We start from the raw sequence: 20,498 nt of genomic DNA, 5'->3' as shown, positions 1-20,498 counted from the left end.
AAATGGCCCACCCCACGCACTAAAACCCAGGTCATGGCGTTTCTAGGGACACCTGGGTATTATAGGAAATTCATTCCCAATTACAGCAGCGTGGCCAAGCCCCTCACTGATCTGACCCGTAAGAACCAACCCTGCCAGGTAACCTGGACCCCAGAGTGTGAGGAAGCCTTCCGCCAGCTAAAGGACACCCTCACCAATACCCCTGTATTGGCCGCACCCGATCCAACTAAACGTTTCCTTGTTCACACAGATGCTTCTATGTTTGGAATGGGGGCAGTACTAAGCCAAGTCGGGCCGGACGGCTAAGAACACCCGGCAGCTTACCTAAGTCAGAAACTACTGCCCCGTGAAGCAAGCTATTCGGCCATCGAGAAGGAGTGCCTGGCGGTAGTATGGGCACTCAAAAAGTTGCAACCATATTTGTATGGACGACAGTTTTCCCTCCTAACGGACCACAATCCCCTAGTCTGGCTTAATCGGGTCTCCGGAGACAACGTCAGATTACTGCGGTGGAGTTTAGCCCTACAACCTCTGGACTTCACGATCCACTACAGACCCGGCAAACAAAACGATAATGCCGATGGACTAAGTCGACAAACGGAACTTGTACCAACCCCATAAACTTCGGTCATCCCCAAACCGATCCATTAAGGATCAGACTGAGTATGCCGATCGCGTCGCTGAAGAGGGGAGCCGTGTTACAGAACCCCCAGCACCAAGAATATGTTATGCAGTATATATTATGTATAATAGGTTCCATGTGAAATGCATCAGTCCACAGGCTGCGCCCCTGGTCAGAGGGGACAAGATATTCTCCTTCTGACCTCCCCCACCTTTGTAATTCCCACAGTAAATATCAGCAGGCTCCGGCCCCCTGCGGCTATTGTAATGTATGTCTGGCCTGCTTTTTCTATTGGCCTGCCCTGTGTATCTGTGTTATATATTCTGTGTGCTGTAAATAAAGTATGTTCTTTTAGACTGGAAATACGTGGAGTAGCAGTCAGCTTTTATATATGCTCTCACGTAATCAAGGAATTCCAGCCAGCGTCCTTCATTCAGAATCCCGCAAAAGCAGAGTGGACCTCCTGAAACACGGGGGGTGCTGAAAGAGGTACTACAGCACAGTAGACCCCTTTACAGTACCTAATACCAATTCCTTCTTGATTTGTAAATAAATCAAACATTAACAGAGAAGCTCAAGATTTACAGCACGCTGTTAATCTTTATAAATCAGCCAGCCAGCGTCCTTCATTCAGAATCCAGCAAAAGCAGAGTGAACCTCCTGAAACACGGGGGGTGTTGAAAGAGGTACTACAGCACAGTAGACCCCTTTCCAGTACCTAATACTAATTCCTTCTTGATTTGTAAATAAATCAAACATTAACAGAGAAGCTCAAGATTTACAGCACGCTGTTAATCTTTATAAATCACCAATACAACTTCAGCCACAGGTACCGTATATACTCGAGTATAAGCCGAGATTTTCAGCCCACTTTTTTGGGCTGAAAGTCCCCCTCTCGGCTTATACTCGAGTCATACCCAGGGGTCGGCAGGGGAGGGGGATCGGGGGCTGTCTAATTATACTTACCTGCTCCTGGCAAGGTCCCTGCAGGTCCATGGTTTCCCCGGCGCCAGCAGCGTCTTCCTGTACTGAGCGGTCACATGGTACCGCTCATTACAGTAATGAATATGCGGCTCCACCTCCAATAGAGGTGGAGCTGCATATTCATTACTGCAATGAGCGGTAACGGTGACCGCTCACTACAGGATTAAGCTGCGGCGTCGGGGAAGCAGGGACTGCACAGCGCCAGGAGCAGGTAAGTATAACGGGGAGGGGGAGCGCTGAGCGATATTCACCTGCTCCTCGTTTCGGCGCCGCTCCATCTTCAGCAGTGGCGCTCAGGTCAGAGGGCGCGGTGATGTAGTTAGTGCGCGCCCTCAGCCTGAACGTCAGTGCTGGAGATGGAGCAGCGCCAGAACGATCAGCACGTGAATATTGAAAGCGCCGGGGGCCTGAGCGACGGAGAGGTGAGTATGTGATTTTTTTTTTTTTTTATCACAGCAAATGGGGAAAGTGTCTGTATGGAGCATCTATGGGGCCATAACGTTTGTGCAGCACTATAAGGGGCCATAACGTTTGTGCAGCATTATATGGGGCCATAATGTTTGTGCAGCATTATATGGGGCCGTAATGTTTGTGCAGCACTATATGGGGCCATAATGTTTGTGCAGCACTATAGGGGGCCATAACATTTGTGCAGCACTATAGGGGGCCATAACGTTTGTGCAGCACTATATGGGGCAAGTGTCTGTATGGGGCCATAATCAATGTTTGTGCAGCACTATATGGGGCAAATATCTTTATGGAGCATCTTATGGGGCCATAATCAGCATTTGCGCATCATTATATTGGGCAAATATGTCTATGGAGCATCTTATGGGGCCATTATTAACCTTTATGCAGGATTATATGGGGCATATTTTAATATGGAGCATCTTATGGGGCCATAATGAACTTTATGGAGCATTATATGGGGCTTCTGATTCAATATGGATATTCAAAAACACCTAACCTACTGATGTCTCAATTTTTAATTTTATTGGTATCTATTTTTACTTTTGACATTTACCGGTAGCTGCTGCATTTCCCAACCTAGGCTTATACTAGAGTCATTAAGTTTTCCCAGTTTTTTGTGGCAAAATTGGGGGGGGGGGGAGGGGTAGCGACTTATACTCGAGTATATACGGTAATTAGAAAGCAGTACAAAACATGTCTAATGTTACAGGTTATGCCATCCAGGCACACTATGTCATGCGTTTTAATGAGATTGCAATACGAACAAGAAGCAAAAGTTGTAATTAGTAAAACTAAACATTGTCATTATTTCCCTAATATAAACAAAAGGATGGGAAACGTTTACATTTACTCGCAATGTGCTGACTAATATTGACTTGTACATGCCAGAACATGGCTAAACACAGAAACATCACTTCCTCTTTTTATTTATTAGGAGTGAGAAACCAGAAGTGTCCTGAACAATAAAACTATTCGAAATTTCAAAATATGTTCTTGTTTCAAAACATTACAGGAATGTGAAATTAGTTCCAACCTACCTGTGTTACTGGATCAAACACAGCCTCTGTTGTTATCCCTCTTACATTGCTGCCATGACCTCGTTCAGTCATTGCAAACATCCCTGTATACTCCTGATTCTGTCAAGAAAAAAAAACTACCATATGAATTTTATTTTTATATTACATATATCTTTTTATATACAATCGACTACTGACATTCAACTTTTCATTACTAAATGAAAATAATTAGCACATGAAAAAAATTACATTACATATACATACACACACTACTCAAAAAATAAAGAAAACACAAATCCCACATCCTAGATATCACTGGATGAAATATTCCAGTTTCAAATCTTTAGTCATTACATAGTAGAATATGTTGAGAACAATACAATAAAAATGATCAATGTAAAGCAAAATTAATATCCCATGGAGGCCTGGTTTTGTTATTATACTCAACATCAAAGTGGAAAATTAAATTACAGGCTGTTTCAACTTAAGGGGAAATGCCTTAAGACAATGATGCTCAGTAGTGTGTGTGGCCTCCATGTGCCTGTATGACCTCCCTACAATGCCTGGGCATGCTTCTGATTAGGTAGCAGATGATCTCCTCCCAGACCTGGATTAAAGCATCAGTCAACTCCTGGACAGCCTGTGGTGCAACATGGCTATGGTGGATGGAACGAGAAACACGAGACACAGCTGCATTTATTTTTTAGAAATGTATTACAAGAATGTTTGCTTATGTATGTGTGTACATAAATACAGGTATATAGTTTTTGCTCTACTTTAACCCATAACACTGCGAGCCTGTTTTTTTTTTCAGTATAAAAAAAAAGGTAGCAGCCCTAAAGACCATCATACACATTATATCAGCATCTTGCTAATATCAGCAGGCTCAGCTGACAGTCTAATGTGTATGGAGGGTTCCTAACTCTCCCCCAATCTATGATGTAAAGGAGATAATCATCCGGCATGTCGGATTTCATACTTCTTTTGTTCTCTAGAGATAAGCCGCTGCCAAAAATGTCTGGTAGTGGTTCTCTCTTATAGAGAACAGAGAGAAGCAGAGAGAGCGCTCTAGTGTATGGGAGAGATGGCAGTCAGCCAAATGATCGGCAAGACTATAATTCAGCTGACAACGATCTAAAGTGTATGCAGGTTCAATTTTCACAAAAAAAAGTCTTGCCTCATTTTAATACTTTTTCCCTCAGAAATTTGCCTGACCCCATGAAGAGAGGCTTTATACCCCTTCATGACATTGGGATTTTCCGTTTTTCCGTGTTCGTTTTTCACTCCCCTCTTTCCCAGAGCCATAACTTTTTTATTTTTCCGTCAATTTCGCCATGTGAGGGCTTATTTTTTGCAGGACGAGTTGAACTTTTGAACGACATCATTGGTTTTAGCATGTCGTGTACTAGAAAACGGGAAAAAAATTCCAAGTGCGGTGAAATTGCAAAAAAAGTGCAATCCCACACTTTTTTGTTTGGCTTTTTTGCTAGGTTCACTAAATGCTAAAACTTACCTGACATTATGATTCTCCAGGTCAGTACACGTTCATAGACACCTAACATGACTAGGTTGTTTTTTACCTAAGTGGTGGAAAAAAAATTCCAAACTTTGCTAAAAAAAAAAAAAAAAAAAAAAGCGCCATTTTCCGATACTATTTTTTGCGTGCCGAGCTGGCATTTTTAATGACAGCATTTTGGTGCAGATACGTTCTTTTGATCGCCCGTTACTGTATTTTAATGCAATGTCGCGGCGACCAAAAAAACGTAATTCTGGCGTTTCGAATTTTCTTTCTCGCTACGCTGTTTAGTGATCAGGTTAATGCTTTTTTTAATTGATAGATCGGGCGATTCTGAATGCGGTGATACCAAATATGTGTAGATTTGATTTTTTTTATTGATTTATTTTGATTGGGGCGAAAGGGGGGTGATTTAAACTTTTATTTTTTTTTATTTTTTTCACATTTTTTTTAACTTTTTTTTTTTTACTTTTGCCATTCTTCAATAGCCTCCATGGGAGGCTAGAAGCAGGCACAACCCGATCGCCTCTGCTACATAGCAGCGATCTGCTGTTCGCTGCTATGTAGCAGAATTGCAGGTGTGCTGTGAGCGCCGACCACAGGGTGGCGCTCACAGCTGCCGGCGATCAGTAACCATAGAGGTCTCAAAGACCTCTATGGTTACAAGGGAGAAGCATCACCGACCTCCAATCATGTTACGGGGGTCGGCGATGACGTCATTTCCGGCCTCCCGGCCGGATGCGGTAGTTAAATGCCGCTGTCTGCGTTTGACAGCGGCATTTAACTAGTTAATAGGCGCGGGCAGATCGCGATTCTGCTTGCGCCTATTACGGGCACATGTCAGCTGTTCAAAACAGCTGACATGTCCCGGCTTTGGTGCGGGTTCACCGCCGGAGCCCGCATCAAAGCGGGGCTTCTGACCTTGGACGTACTATCCCGTCCGAGGTCAGAAAGGGGTTAAAGGCAACCTGTCAAGCGATTAGTGTTACCCAACCCACAGAAAACATGAATCGCATCCTAATTGCACAATTGCAGCCAGTTATATTATTCTCTGAAACATTGAAGCATTTCAGTGGGGCAAAAAAGTATTTGATTCCTTTCTGATTTTGTAAGTTTGCTCACTGACAAAAACATGAACAGTCTATAATTTTAAGGGTAGGTTAATTTTAACATTGAGAGACAGAATATCAAAAATAAAATCCAGAATATCACATTGCATAAATTATATAAATTTATTTACATTTTTTTTAATAAATCAAATAGTTTTTATTTAAGAAAATAAGAATAATAACAATAAATACATAAGCATGTAGAAACTAAGAAAACCCTCATCTAACCCCCCCTCGTCACGCTTACACGATCCTTGTCCATATAATAAATGCCGCCCATATTTCTATAACCCTAATATCCTGTCTTTGATGAGTTTCAGAGAGGCTAACCCAGGAAACTCCAACCAACCCCCCATATATCCTCAGAGAGCGATTCATTTTGCCTCTCCCCATATACACACTCTGCTCCATAAGTATCATGAAATTGACTCTGTTCACAATTTCCTTTCTGATAGTGATAGGAGGATCTTCATCCAACCAACGTAATGTAATAGTCTTTCTTATAACATATAGCATTTTGTCTATCGCCAGTCTGCCCCATTCGTCCGTCACCACCCCGTCTACATGTCCTAAAATACACGTCAATGGGTCTGGAGTAATATTTATTTCCATCACGCTATCAAATTCAAGACATTTATTTGCATTTTGCAGTGAGAAATAAGTATTTGATCCCCTGCCAACCATTAAGAGTTCTGGCTCCTACCGACAAGTTAGACGCTCCTAATCAACTTGTAACCTGCATTAAAGACAGATTTTCTTACATAGTCACCTTTATAAAAGATTCCTGTCCACAGACTCAATCAGTTAGACTATAACTCTACAACATGGGCAAGACCAAAGAGCTTTATAAGGGTATCAGGGACAAGATGCTGGACAATGCTGGAATGGGCTACAAAACCATAAGTAAGACGCTGGGTGAGAAGGAGGCAACTGTTAGTGCAATAGTAAGAAAATGGAAGAAATAGAAAATGACTGTCAGTCGACATCGATCTGGGGCACCATGCAAAATCTTATCTCGTGGGGTATCCTTGATTATGAGGAATTTGCGATATCAGCCTAAAACTACATGGGGGAGGGAACTTGTTAAAGATCTAAAGGCAGCTCGGACCACAGTCACCAAGAAAACCATTGATAATACATTAAGTCATAAAAAGTTACAATCCTGCAGTACCCGCAAGGTCCCACTGCTTAAGAACGCACAAGTGCAGGCCGGTCTGAAGTTTGTCAATAAACACCTGGATGATTCTGTGAGTGATTGGGAGAAGGTGCTGCGGTCAGATAAGACAAAAATGTAGGTCTTTGGCATTAACTCAACTCGCCGTGTTTGGATGAAGAGAAATGCTACCTATGACCCAAAGAACACTATCCCCACTGTCAAGCATGGAGGTGGAAACATTATGTTTTGGGGGTGTTTCTCTGCTAAGGGCACAAGACTACTTCAGCAAATAAATGGGAGAATGGATGGAGCCATGTAATGTAAAATCCTGAGTGACAAACTCCTTCCCTCCCCCAGGACATTAAAAATGGGTTGTGGCTGGGTCATCCAGCAAGACAATGACCCAAAACATACAGCCAAGGCAACAAAAGAGTGAATCAAAAAGAAGCACATTAAGGTCATGGAATGGCCTAGCCAGTCTCCAGGCCTCAATCCCATAGAAAACTTATGGAGGGAGTTGAAGCTCCGAGTTGCCAAGCGACAGCCTCAAAATCTTAATGATTTAGATACTTATTGCCCCCACTGTACTTTAAAGATCCCCTCCATAAGAAACCTATCAATCACCTGGTGCAGTGCTGGGAGAAGCCTGCTGGGGGTGAGCGCGAACTTCAAATTACATTTTCTATGAAACACTGCAGTGTTTCAGAGAATTATATTCATATCTACAACCATGCAGCCAGGAGGCGAATCATGGTGTTCGTGGGTCGGGCAGCATGAACTGCCTGACAAGTTCCCTTTAACTGATAGACAACAAGACAAATAGAAGCAAATCAAAGCCAGCAAAAATCTTTCTATGAAACTGTAGCTTTCCACTAATGGTGGCAGACCACAAGGCCACTATGGGGTCCTTGAGATGAGCCTGTGATATAAAAGGGCTTCAATAGTGGTGAAATTACTTTGTAAGTAATACAATACATGGGAGGTATGCCCTTCTACATAGATGACTATGCACTGGGTCCAAACCTACTCCACTAATTATTTTATTTATTGGAGGGGGGCCCATAATTTCTATGTACGCCCCTGGCCTTGGTACTGGAGGAACATATACAGTGCCTTGCGAAAGCATTCGGCTCCCTGTAACTTTTCCCACATACCATGCTTCAAACATAAAGGTACCAAATGTAAATTTTTGGTGCAGAATCAACAACAAGTGGAAAACAATTGTGAAGTTGAACAAAATTTATTGGTTATTTTAAATTTTTGTGAAAATTCAAAAACTGAAAAGTGGGGCGTGCAATATTATTCGGTCCCTTTAACTTAATACTTTGCTGCACCACCTTTTGCTGTGATTACAGCTGCAAGTTACTTGGGGTATGTCTCTATCAGTTTTGTACATCGAGAGACAGATTCTTGCCCATTTTTCCTTGGCAAACAGCTCAAGCTCAGTGAGATTTGATGGAGATCGTTTGTTAACAGCAGTTTTCAGCTCTTTCCACAGATTCTTGATTGGATTGAGGTCTGGACTTTGACTTGGCCATTCTAACACCTGGATACGTTTATTTGTGAACCATTCCATTGTGGATTTTGCTTTATGTTTGGGATCATTGTCTTGTTGGAAGACAAATCTCTGTCCCAGTCTCTGGTCTTTTGCAGACTCCAACAGGTTTTCTTCAAGAATGGTCCTGTATTTGGCTCCATCCATCTTCCCATCAATTTTAACCATCTTCCACATCCCTGCTGAAGAAAAGCAGGCCCAAACCATGATGCTGCCACCACCATGTTTGACAGTGGGGATGGTGTGTTCAGGGTGATGAGCTCTGTTGCCTTTACGCCAAACATATCGTTTGGCATTGTTGCCAAAAAGTTTGATTTTGGTTTCATCTGACCAGAGCACTTTCTTCCACATGTTTGGTGTGTCTCCCAGGTGGCTTGTTGCAAGCTTTAAGCAACTCTTTTTATGGATATCCTTGAGAAATGGATTTCTTCTTGCCACTCTTTCATAAAGGCCAGATTTGTGCAGTGTACGACAGATTGTTGTCCTATGGACAGACTGTCCCACCTCAGCTGTAGATCTCTGCAGTTCATCCAGAGTGATCATGGGCCTCTTGGCTGTATTTCTGATCAGTCTTCTCCTTGTTTGAGATGAAAGTTTAGAGGGATGGCCGGGTCTTGGTAGATTTGCAGTGGTATGATATTCCTTCCATTTCAATATGATCGCTTGAACAGTGCTCCTTGGGATGTTTAAAGTTTTGGGAATCATTTTGTATCCAAATCCGGCTTTAAGCTTCTCCACAACAGTATCACGGACTTTCCCATATGTTCCTTGGTCTTCATGATGCTCTCTGTGCTTCAAACAGAACCCTGAGACTATCACAGAGCAGGTGCATTTATACGGAGACATGACTACACACAGGTGGATTATATTTATCATGATTAGGCATCTAGGACAACATTGGATCATTTAGAGATCCACAATGAACTTCTGGAGTGAGTTTGCTGCACTGAAAGTAAAGGGGCTGAATAATATTGCACGCCCCACTTTTCAGTTTTTAAATTTCCACAAAAAATTAAAATAACCAATAAATTTTGTTCAACTGAAATTGTGTTCCACTTGTTGATTCTTCACAAACAATTTACATTTGGTATCTTTATGATTGAAGCATGATATGTGGGAAAAGGTTGAAAAGTTCCAGGGAGCAGAATACTTTTGCAAGGCACTGTATATGTAGTTGATGCGGCTAAGGCTTGGTGTCACACTGGGTGAAGGATAAGTGCACAACAAAGGGAATAGGGAGGTGGTGCTCAAACACTATGGAAGGGGGGAGTAGAGACTCCTAGGCAGATCTATAATCACACAGTCTGCACTAAACGTCTCTATATAGTTTCTGCACCTATTGCCGAGCAGTAACCGAATCCCTATAAACGAGCAGCGATGAAGGAGAAACATGAACAGAAATAGTAAAATATAATTTTATTAGATATAGCAAGTAAAAACATGTATCACATATAAATACTACAGTGAAAAAAATATACCGTATATACTCGAGTATAAGCCGAGATTTTCAGCCCATTTTTTTGGGCTGAAAGTCCCCCTCTCGGCTTATACTCGAGTCATATACCCGGGTGTCGGCAGGGGAGGGGGAGCGGGGGCTGTGTAGTCATACTTACCTGCTGCGGCACGGTCCCTGCAGTCCCTGGCTTCTCCGGCGCTGCAGATTCTTCCTGTACTGAGCGGTCACATGGCACCGCTCATTACAGAAATGAATAGGCGGCTCCACCCCCATAGGGGAGGAGCCGCATATTCATTGCTGTAAATGATCGGTGCCATGTGACCGCTCAATTACAGGAAGAAGCTGCAGCGCCGGGGAAGCCAGGGACTGCAGGGACCACGTCGCAGCAGGTAAGGGGAGCGCAGCGCTATAATTACCTGCTCCTCGCTCCGGTGCGGCTCCGTCTGCAGCGTCCTCTACCAGTGACGTTCAGGTTAGAGGGCGCTGTGACGTAGTCAGTGCGCGCCCTCTGCTGAGCGTCAGTGCTGGAGACGGAGCCGCAGAGGAGCAGGTAATTATTGAAAGCGCCGGCGTCCTGAGAAGAGAGGTGAGTATGTGATTTTTTTTTTTTTATTGCAGCCGCATTCTATATGGCACAGCATTATAAGGAGCACCTATGGGGCCATAATCAAAGGTGCAGAGCATATATGGCACAGCATTATAAGGAGCATCTATGGGGCCATAATCAAAGGTGCAGAGCATATATGGCACAGCATTATAAGGAGCATTTATGGGGCCATAATCAAAGGTGCAGAGCATATATGGCACAGCATTATAAGGAGCATCTATGGGGCCATAATCAAAGGTGCAGAGCATTTATGGCACAGCATTATAAGGAGCATCTATGGGGCCATAATCAAAGGTGCAGAGCATTTATGGCACAGCATTATAAGGAGCATTTATGGGGCCATAATCAAAGGTGCAGAGCATATATGGCACAGCTTTATAAGGAGCATCTATGGGGCCATAATCAAAGGTGCAGAGCATATATGGCACAGCTTTATAAGGAGCATCTATGGGGCCATAATCAAAGGTGCAGAGCATATATGGCACAGCTTTATAAGGGGCATCTATGGGGCAATAATCAAAGGTGCAGAGCATATATGGCACAGCATTATAAGGAGCATTTATGGGGCCATAATCAAAGGTGCAGAGCATATATGGCACAGCATTATAAGGAGCATCTATGGGGCCATAATCAAAGGTGCAGAGCATATATGGCACAGCTTTATAAGGAGCATTTATGGGGCCATAATCAAAGGTGCAGAGCATATATGGCACAGCATTATAAGCAGCATCTATGGGGCCATAATCAAAGGTGCAGAGCATATATGGCACAGCATTATAAGGAGCATCTATGGGGCCATAATCAATGGTGCAGAGCATTCTATATGGCACAGCTTTATAAGGAGCATCTATGGGGCAATAATGAACGGTGCAGAGCATTCTATATAGCACAGTTGTATATGGAGCATCTATGGGGCAATAATGAACGGTATGGAGCATCTATTTTTATTTTTTAAATTCACCGGTAGCTGCTGCATTTTCTACCCTAGGCTTATACTTGAGTCAATAAGTTTTCCCAGTTTTTTGTGGCAAAATTAGGGGGGTCGGCTTATACTCGGGTCGGCTTATACTCGAGTATATACGGTATATTACAAATAGATTGATCAAGAAAGGACAGGGGACCTCATCACGAAACTGCAGAGGCAGTGAAACGCACGTCAAGGTGCGGTCACGGACCAAACTTCTGTTCATATCATTGCTACAGGTATTTCACTGCTTACTGTACAGTGTCTCTAATTTAAATATGCCAGTTTAACTTTTATACCTGCAGATATTACCAATGTGAGTCTGTATATATCTATGAATGTGTTTGTCAGCATTTAACTGGTGGATATATTTGCTATACATGTGCATGCTGCTATGTACATACATAGAGCTATTTAAGCATTTATTCACACTTGATGTAGTGGTCTGATGTTTTAATGTTCCATCACTGTTTACATGCTCCATGAGTGACAGGTCATATAGTACCCCTGTCCTTTATGAATCTAAGTGAAAAATATATGTTTTCACTTCAGTATTTATATGTGATACATGTTTTTACTTGCTGTATCTAATAAAATTGTTATATTTTACTATTTCTGATCGTGTTGCTCCTTCGATATCGCTATTAGTTTAGAGTATCTATTGTTGAAGGGATCTCTATTTATCTGCATAAGAGGATCATTATTGATCTTGAGGAACCCAAACCCTGCCTGACCCTAGTGATAGGCCCTACATAGGGAGGGGACGGGGTTCGCACTGGTCAGTCCCCACTAAAGCTAAAGATAGAGTGGGATGACGGATGGGCAGGAAAACACTTCGCTTGAGAAGACAACCAAGACCTCACATCATAAATCCTCCAAGGGTCTTCAGGGAAAGACACTAGCCGACTGTTAGAACCTCCAACAAGACTGAGGAACATATGAGCAAAGAACCGCACCATGCTGCAGCAATTGACTGTATTTAAACCTTCAGCGCAGTTGTGTGATTAGCAGCAGAAGGTGGAGGTAACTATTGGATCCTAGAGGGAGAAGGTTTTCGCTCCACAACAGAGATACTGACATAAACTGATATAAGCCAGACAGACTGTTTGGGGCTTTCCAAGTAAAAAGCAGAACAGCACCAGATGTACTAAGTGATGATCAGATGTCTCAACTTTGTCCTAGATGCAGAAAACGGAGACTATACTTTAGTTGCTTAATCAGCATTCATATGTGCATTAATCACAATATTCCATATATATTTAGATAACCAATAACAGAGGATCTTGACAATATGGTAATTAACTAACCACCCCCTTACTATATGCAATTATAAAACCATGTATGCACAATAAACCATCAGTATTGATGGAATAACTGTTATTCTGTCACCATAGTGTACAGTCCATTCTTGATGAGTGCTCAAAATACTCAGTTTTATTGGGAGCGGCCGCACCACACACAGGGATAGATTTATCCAAACCAAATTTCCCTAACGTCTGGCGCCCAACGTGGGGCAACGGACAAAACGCGCAGGGACCCTGCTGACCGGAGAGACGGAGGTGTTGACCACGGCCTCGAATCACGGGACGGAGACTGCACAGCTCCATATGTAAGGTAAGAAAATCTTGTCATCTTACCTGAATGTCCCCTGTGCCCAGTCCGGATCTGTACCTCTTGCCGGTCAGATGTGGTCACCACCGCATTCCCAGGTAGTGTAAAAAGTCCACACCCGTATCCAAACCTTGGGATATAAGCCAAGGTGTCTGCTGTGTGCCGCTTATGTGTTTTATGTCTGTGTAGATCCGGGAGCTAGTTGGAACAGTGACTGTTTTGTTTGTAGTTGATGGGAAACCGATGACAAAAGGTCAAATCACTTGATAAGTTATCACAGGATTCCCGTGCATAGGAGGGAAAGGCAGTCCCAGCTTCCAGGCTCAGATGGTGATAACTTAGAGGGCAACCACAGATTCCCGTAGCCGGTGAGCCAGTCAGGACGACTGGACCAGAGGGTGGTAGGATACCCTCTTGTCGTGCTCATCACAGGAGCGGCCCGAGCATATGCGCGCTCAGTGCGATTGACAGTTGTCTGTTCCCAGAGCGGCCTGCACGTGTCACAGAATAATAAACAGGGCATCAATTTCTCCCGGACGTCTGTCTATCTGTTCTTGTTCATGTCACGTACTGTTGCTTTAAGTGCATAAAGTTGCAAAGGAAAGTTTTTTTATCTGTTCCGCACTTCCCCTTTTGCTGTTAAGCAAGGATATATCCATTGTAAATCACACCGTCACATCTGTTTTTGCTTGGTTTCCTGTTCTTGCACTCTGAAATAAGTGTTAGCTGCAGCTTAGGAATATTGAGGAAGTGAAACAGAGTGGTATCTATCACTATTGCTGTGAGCTACTTGTTTTTAGATACGTAATTTTAGTGACTTTGGATAAACCAGCATAAGAAAGGGGAAGTGTGTGTGTCTGCATCTGGACACAGACTGAAGTGTTAGAAGCTGTTTTGACTTTTTTTTTAGTTTTTGAAGTTTTTCCTTCTGTAACTTTTAAGTTTGTTTTTTTTTTTTGTACTAACCTTTTTGAAGTTTTTCTTTTTTGATACCGACCTGTTTGAAGTTGTTGTTGTTGGTTTTTCCTTTTCGTTTGTTTTTTTCTTTTTTGTTTTTGCCATAGGGAATAAGGTGGCCAAGCAACAGGAGGGTCTTTTACTTCCCGATGAGAAAACAGCCCCCCAGATAGTGGCAGAACAAGAAGGTGTTAAGTATGTTTAGAATTTTAGAAGGTATAAAGTATGTGGGATTCATAAGAATGGCAGACTTCAGGCTGCAGAATGGCATGACATATTGAGAAAGGAATAACAGGGAAGTTAGTTGATGTAAAATTGCTGAATGCTAATAGATGATATAAAGCAGCAGAGCTACATCGTTTAGGAAGCACTGAACGATATGTGAACAAATCAGGAAGTGATTTTTATGTGTACAAGATGGGAAAAGGTGTTAAGCCATCAGCGTCTCCCCCATATGGGGACGGGAGATATTGGATGTGTGCAGACTGCTCTCAGCAGAATCCATTGTGTAGGGAGACTTACGCAGTATGTGGCGCGCCCCGTCCATCCCTACAGGGAGAAGGCATCATTGTTTCAACCATGCCTCTCAGGTTGCACAAAAGGGGGAGGAACTCTCTCCTCCTTCCCCTCCTCTGTCACTCCCCTCTGCTATTTTCATTTCTATCTCCTCCTCTCTTCCCCACCACACACCTCTCCTCCACCTCCTCTTTCTTCTCCACACCCTTCATCTCCTCCTCCCTCTTCATCTCTTCTTCACAGTTCCCTCCTCCTCTTCCTTCACCGCACCTCTCTCTCCTCCTCCTTCTCTTTCCTCTCCACCTCTCTCCTCCTTCTCTTTCTCTGACACACCAATCTCCTTTTGTTCTTTCTTCTCCTCACCCTTCACCCCCCTCTCATCACCTCCTCCTCTTTCTTCTTTGCATCACCTATCTCCTCCTTTTTCATACCCTTCTTCTTTGCTGCCAGCTGAGCAACCGCCCAATTCAGACAGTGTGGTGTCTCTGTATCTAGTGCTTACAGCACAAGGCACCTTCTATGTCCCAAGTACAGTCCAGCCTTTGCCAGTCATGATATCGGGGGAAGAAGGTGACAATGCCCACAGTACAGTAGTCAACCCCCAGATACATCAGGCAGGGGGGCAGCTCAAGCCTGGATGCAGAGTGGGGAGGGCAGACATCCTCACCTGCTGACAACATACTAACTCTGCAACTGTCAGAGCTGCCCTCATTTACACCATCATGAAACTATAAGCCTAATCCACAGTTCCAGCAGGGGGAGGGGACATCCTCACACAAAAAGGCAACTTCTAAGACCAAATATCAGCCAGTCCTTGACCCCAGTATGCGCTATCACAACTATTCCTCCGATGAGGAAGGGGACAGAATGTCATATATGCTGCCTAATACTAGAAAAAGAAACCCACATGCACCAAGAATGCAGGGGCAGATAGAAGCACCAACATTACACTATGTGCACTTCACCCCAAGTCAGGTGAACAGCATTTTGAACAATCTTCCAGACCCAGAGATGCACCTCATGCCATTTTATAGAAGAATGCAGCAGAACTAGCGGACATATGCAGACACCTGGAATGATCTCTGGGCCGAAATGAAAATAAAAGCAGGAGATACATTCTGGCCAATCATGAAGGAACACTTTAAACTTTCTGCAGACTTAGAAGTACCCACCTGGGAGTCAGGGCTGAAGCTGATTGAACAACTCAGAGAGTGGGTCAAAGGCAGGCAGGCTGGACAGGCCCTCAGCTTACATGACATGAGCCAAGACAAGACAGTCTGTGGAGAAGTTTAATGGCAGAGTAATGCAAGTTTTCCAAGACTTGGGCTTGACCATTCATGACCTCATACACAGGCAAATGTTGGCACAGGCCTTTGTGCATGGACTTAGAGAGCCAATAAGGAAACCACTGATAATAGCCAGGCCCGAGTACAGGTCAATAGCAATGGACACCCTGCTCACAGTAGCCAAGGGGATCGAGTCCCAACCAGGAGTACGGAAGACAGCCCCTGTTAGGTCTCGAGTTCCCGCTTCTGCACAGGGAGAATCTCGAGCCATCTCCGCTGCGGTCTCCCATTCTTATCCAGCCGCAGTGGAGTCTGCTCAGCAGGGACATCGGTCCCAGCGTCTTGCTCAGTCTCACTCTGTACAGAGAGTTACTGCTGCTTCTTCAGCTTCTGCCATTAAAGCCAGTGCTGGTCAGCAGCGAGCGGACTTCTCTGGGACTAAGTCCTTGTCTGCACACACTGAGCATGCCCAGGGCAAGATCTCCTGTTGGAGATCGAGGGTCATGTGCTCAGGCTCTGCAGCACATTCCATTGGTCCTCTTGGCAGGTCTTGGAAGGGCAAAGTTTCTGTGGCCACTTCCTGTGCTGCAACTATATAAACTGCGCATGACCGCACGGCCATGCGCTAGTGTACATTTGCATACGTGTGTTTGTTGTGAGTGCAAGTCGTCCTTGGATACCCCTTCCCTATTGAATGTGTGTTCGCGGAAGGTGTATGGTTGCTATCTAGCGCCCGACTTATCCTACAGCACGAATCACACATTATAGCGTCAGGTTGCTGTGACCGCCAGTACGGCGCCGTGCACTTCCTCTGTGCTTTCCTTACCCAAGCCTGGGTGGTTAGTGGCGTTCGTCAGTGCGGCACCGCATGCACTCTTGTGCCCTAATATTGTTATTTAGCTTCCTTACACACCCAGTTGCGGTGTTGTGCCAGCAAGGGTCTAATCGGACTTCAATCCTAGTTGGGGTTGAGTTCGCTGACTACTTGCTCGCGCTCTATGTGCGGTACCGCGATCCTGTGACGCAACAGGATCGCTTCCTTCACGCTGGGTGAAGTTTAACCCACGTGTGTATACTTATGAGTACCGACATATAGTCCGTCATTACTTGGCAGCAGGTTCCATCTCTGCACGGTGGACCCCGGGCTGCGAACACACCATACTCTATCTGTCTTAGTATTTGGTGCGTTCCGCTAGCCCTAACAGCCCCTCTCATGGTGGTCGCAGATCCTTATGACCCACCACAATATAGAGACAGAAGAAGTGTCAGATGTTTCAACTGCGGCAGATTGGGCCATTACCGGAACCAGTGCAGGCATTACCACAACCCAAGACCCTGTCCAGAGGAGCAGGCCAAGGAACAGACAAAGTAAGCAGTGAAGTACCCGTCCACAGGACAGGGGCAAGCCAGGTCTGCAAGACACCACGCTCCTGACATGCAAAACCCCTTCTGCAGGACCACTACCCCAAATTACCCTGGAAGTGGATGGCATTGTCAGATCTTTTCTTGTGGACATGGGTGCAGTCAGAAGTGTGAGGAGATATGTGGAACTCTCCGATCCCACCTGCCTATCAGAAGCCCCTGAGCATGTGGACTCAGCCAGGACACACTATTCTGGCCCAGTTTGTGGTGTCAAGGACCTGCCCACATAACCTGCTTGGGGCAGACCTACTACAGAAGCTGAAGGCGACCATAGTGATCCAGGAAGATTTTACCGTGACACTTCCCTCACCCTTGATCCAAGAAGAGTCAGCCATGCTGGCGGCTCTACAGGAACCTCAAACAACCAATGGAGGCCTACCCAAGGAGGTACTGGACGTAGTATCAGAAAGTCTATGGTCTAAGGGACCCCAGGACATGGGAAAACTTCAAGTTGCCCCAGTACAAGTATCACTCAAGCCAGGCACTCCATATCCTCGTAAGGCCCAGTATCCTGTGTCGATCGCTCAGAGTCCAGCTGTCTCAGACCAACTGAAGGTTTTCCTGGAAATAGTGGTCATCATCCCTTGCACGTCTCCTTGCAATACCCCGCTTTTCCCAGTCAAGAAAAAGACTGTAAAAGGAGAGCCAGCCAAGTTCAGAATGGTGCATGACCTGAGGGCTGTGAACGAGGCTACAGTATTTTAAACCCCGATTGTGCCAAATCCACACACACTGCTCTCAAATGTGCCTTCCACAGCAACAGTGTTCACAGTGATCGACCTGGCTAATGCTTTCTTCACTGTTCCCTTTCATCAGGATGACCAGTTCCTGTTTGCCTTCACACACGAGGGGGCACAGTACACATGGGCGGTGATGCCCCATGGGGGCCCAGAACAGCCCCTCACAATTCACCAAGGTTATGTCCACAGTCCTCGCCAACTGGATCACAGTGGAGAAGATGCCTCCTCCAACAACTCCAAAGGCGCTACAATGTCACCATCTCCAGATGCACAGTCCTCAACTCAGCCACTCTTCTCCCACTCCCAAGGGGGAATACGGATCCTTCAGATCAAAATCTGCGTGATACCTTTCACAAGGATCTGGATTTGCTCCGGACTGATGACCATGATTGCTTCAGCATCATGCAACAGGAAACAGCAGGACTACCCAATGTGGCAGGAGAGCAATTGACCAACCCAGAGTTGATCCTCTACGTAGATGGCTCCAGATTTGCAGATGATGAAGGAAGATACCACACGGTATGTGCAGTGACCAGCAATCAAGAAATCCTGTGGTCCAGAAGTCTGCCGTCTAGCCTGTCCGCCCAGGAAGCAGAATTGATAGCGCTGACAAAGGCCTGCTAGATTGCAGAAGGCAAAACTGCGAACATGTACACCGATTCAAGGTACTCGCATGTCATAGCACACGACTTGGACCCATCTGGGCTGCAAGGAACTTCATCACAGCAAGCGGAACAACCGTGAAGCATCATGGAGTCATTAAGGACCTGCTGGACACACTCCAACTTCCAAAAATGGTGGCAGTACTAAAAGTCAAAGCGCATGGGTAGGGTAGAGCACTAAATCCGAGGCTGCAAGAAGGAATTAACCATATTTGCTATCTGACAGTCCCGTTGTAATTTTAATTGATGACCCATCGGGCAGGAATACCCATAGACAAACCACACGAGATTCTACCCGGTTAATCTGCCAAGTGGCAGAATGTGCTGCTGCATCCAGAAGGTCAGGAAAAGCCTTCTCTTGCTACCTCCGCTCTCTTTTTAAAATGATGGACCCTCAATTCATCACCCTCTTAACAGGGAAGTGGAGGTTAATCGTCCACCACCTTCTGCTAAATAGTGGAGATGCAGAGAGGGGTGCTCGGACACCAAAAAAAGGGTGCCACTGTATATCCACAGAGTTCAGGTCACCGGGTGGACAGGGCTGTTCCGGTGTTAGGCCTGGCTGCAGAAGAGTATACATGGAGGCGACACTCAATGTGCTCGTCTATTGATGGTGTGGGGAGATCGATGCCCTTTAAAAGGACCTGTCGCCCCTAAGAATAAGACCAGGCATGGCATCCCACGTAGTAGGGGGGTATACGAGGAGGGGACACCCCATGTGTTTGCATATTGGCTGAAAAAGGACACCGTGCCTGCAGAGGCTTATGTCCAGTGGATCGCTTATCCGGACGCTCCCTGTCCGGGTGAATGACAAATGCTCTGCGAGGGAGTTTAGTCTCCTTATGAGGGACACTGCGTGATCTAGAGTAGAACCATAGCCCTTATCAATCTACAGAGATTGGTTGATGATATAAATAGGCAAATCCATCCTTTTCAGAAGCTTTGGCGTGTCGAAATCCAAGGCAGTATCCGATCCATATCAGAGTCTTGTTCTCAGGAAATCATTGGTGATGGAGATCACGAAATGAATCTTCCATTTTCTAGACGCCTGTACGTTTCTAGAATACTTGCGGCCCCTGCTAGCCGACGGCTCCCATGTAGGAGGGGAACCATGTAGGAGGGTTCACGGAGGGCTTCAATCTCATTGATCAGAGAAGCCATGGGATGTGGCAGTGATGAAGCCCATTTAGGGGAACTAGGTACTCTGGGATAAGCTGGGATCAGCGGCGTAGGGTTCCCGAGTTCATTAAGGGTGACCGGCTTTGGACTAGTCATGTGCCTTTTAGACCAGGGAATCTTGATCATGTGCCTTTAAAACCAGGGAATACTGGTCATGTGCCTTTTAGACCAGGAAATCTTGATCATGTGCCTTTAAAACCAGGGAATATTGGTCATGTGCCTTTAAGATCAGGTAATACTGGTCATGTGACTCCATTAAAACCGGGAAATAATACGGGTCATTCATGTAAGTACAGGAGGGAAGAGGGTAGCACTTCCTTACCTGGATGCAGAGTCATTGTGCCCCTTTAATATAAAAGAGCATCACTCCCTGCAGGCCGCGTGGAACAACATGGCCACCGGGAGTTGCAGAGGTGATAAAGTCTCGCAGAGAGGAAGAGGAGCCATTTTGGGGAGGCGGAGCCACAGACGCAAAGTGGGTGGTGCCTCGTGACTTCCATGAATAGGCCCAAGCAGGGGCCTAAATTTTTGCAGCCAAGGAGAGCAATACCAGGGGTAGAATAGAGGGGCATCGGGCTGAGAAAATCGAACGCTCCTGTGCCAGACAAAACGCCAGAAAAGATGGGCGGAGTCGCCTTAGAGCACCATAGTGTGGGCATGACTTCCGGG

General features: G+C 45.1%; 1 protein-coding gene across 1 annotated transcript in view; it reads right to left on the bottom strand.

The window, feature by feature from the left end:
* The window catches only part of ACOXL (acyl-CoA oxidase like), a 786,620-nt gene that overhangs the window by 643,030 nt on the left and 123,092 nt on the right, over window positions 1–20,498 (bottom strand). The window contains exon 5 of the mRNA XM_069769203.1: window positions 3,115–3,213. Coding sequence (XP_069625304.1) covers window positions 3,115–3,213 — 99 coding nt within the window. The remainder of the gene's footprint in view (window positions 1–3,114; window positions 3,214–20,498) is intronic.

Source organism: Ranitomeya imitator, chromosome 5 (assembly GCF_032444005.1).
Source record: "Ranitomeya imitator isolate aRanImi1 chromosome 5, aRanImi1.pri, whole genome shotgun sequence".
In the NCBI taxonomy this organism is placed as follows: Eukaryota; Metazoa; Chordata; class Amphibia; order Anura; family Dendrobatidae; genus Ranitomeya; species Ranitomeya imitator.
This window is presented reverse-complemented; position numbering and strand designations above follow the sequence as displayed.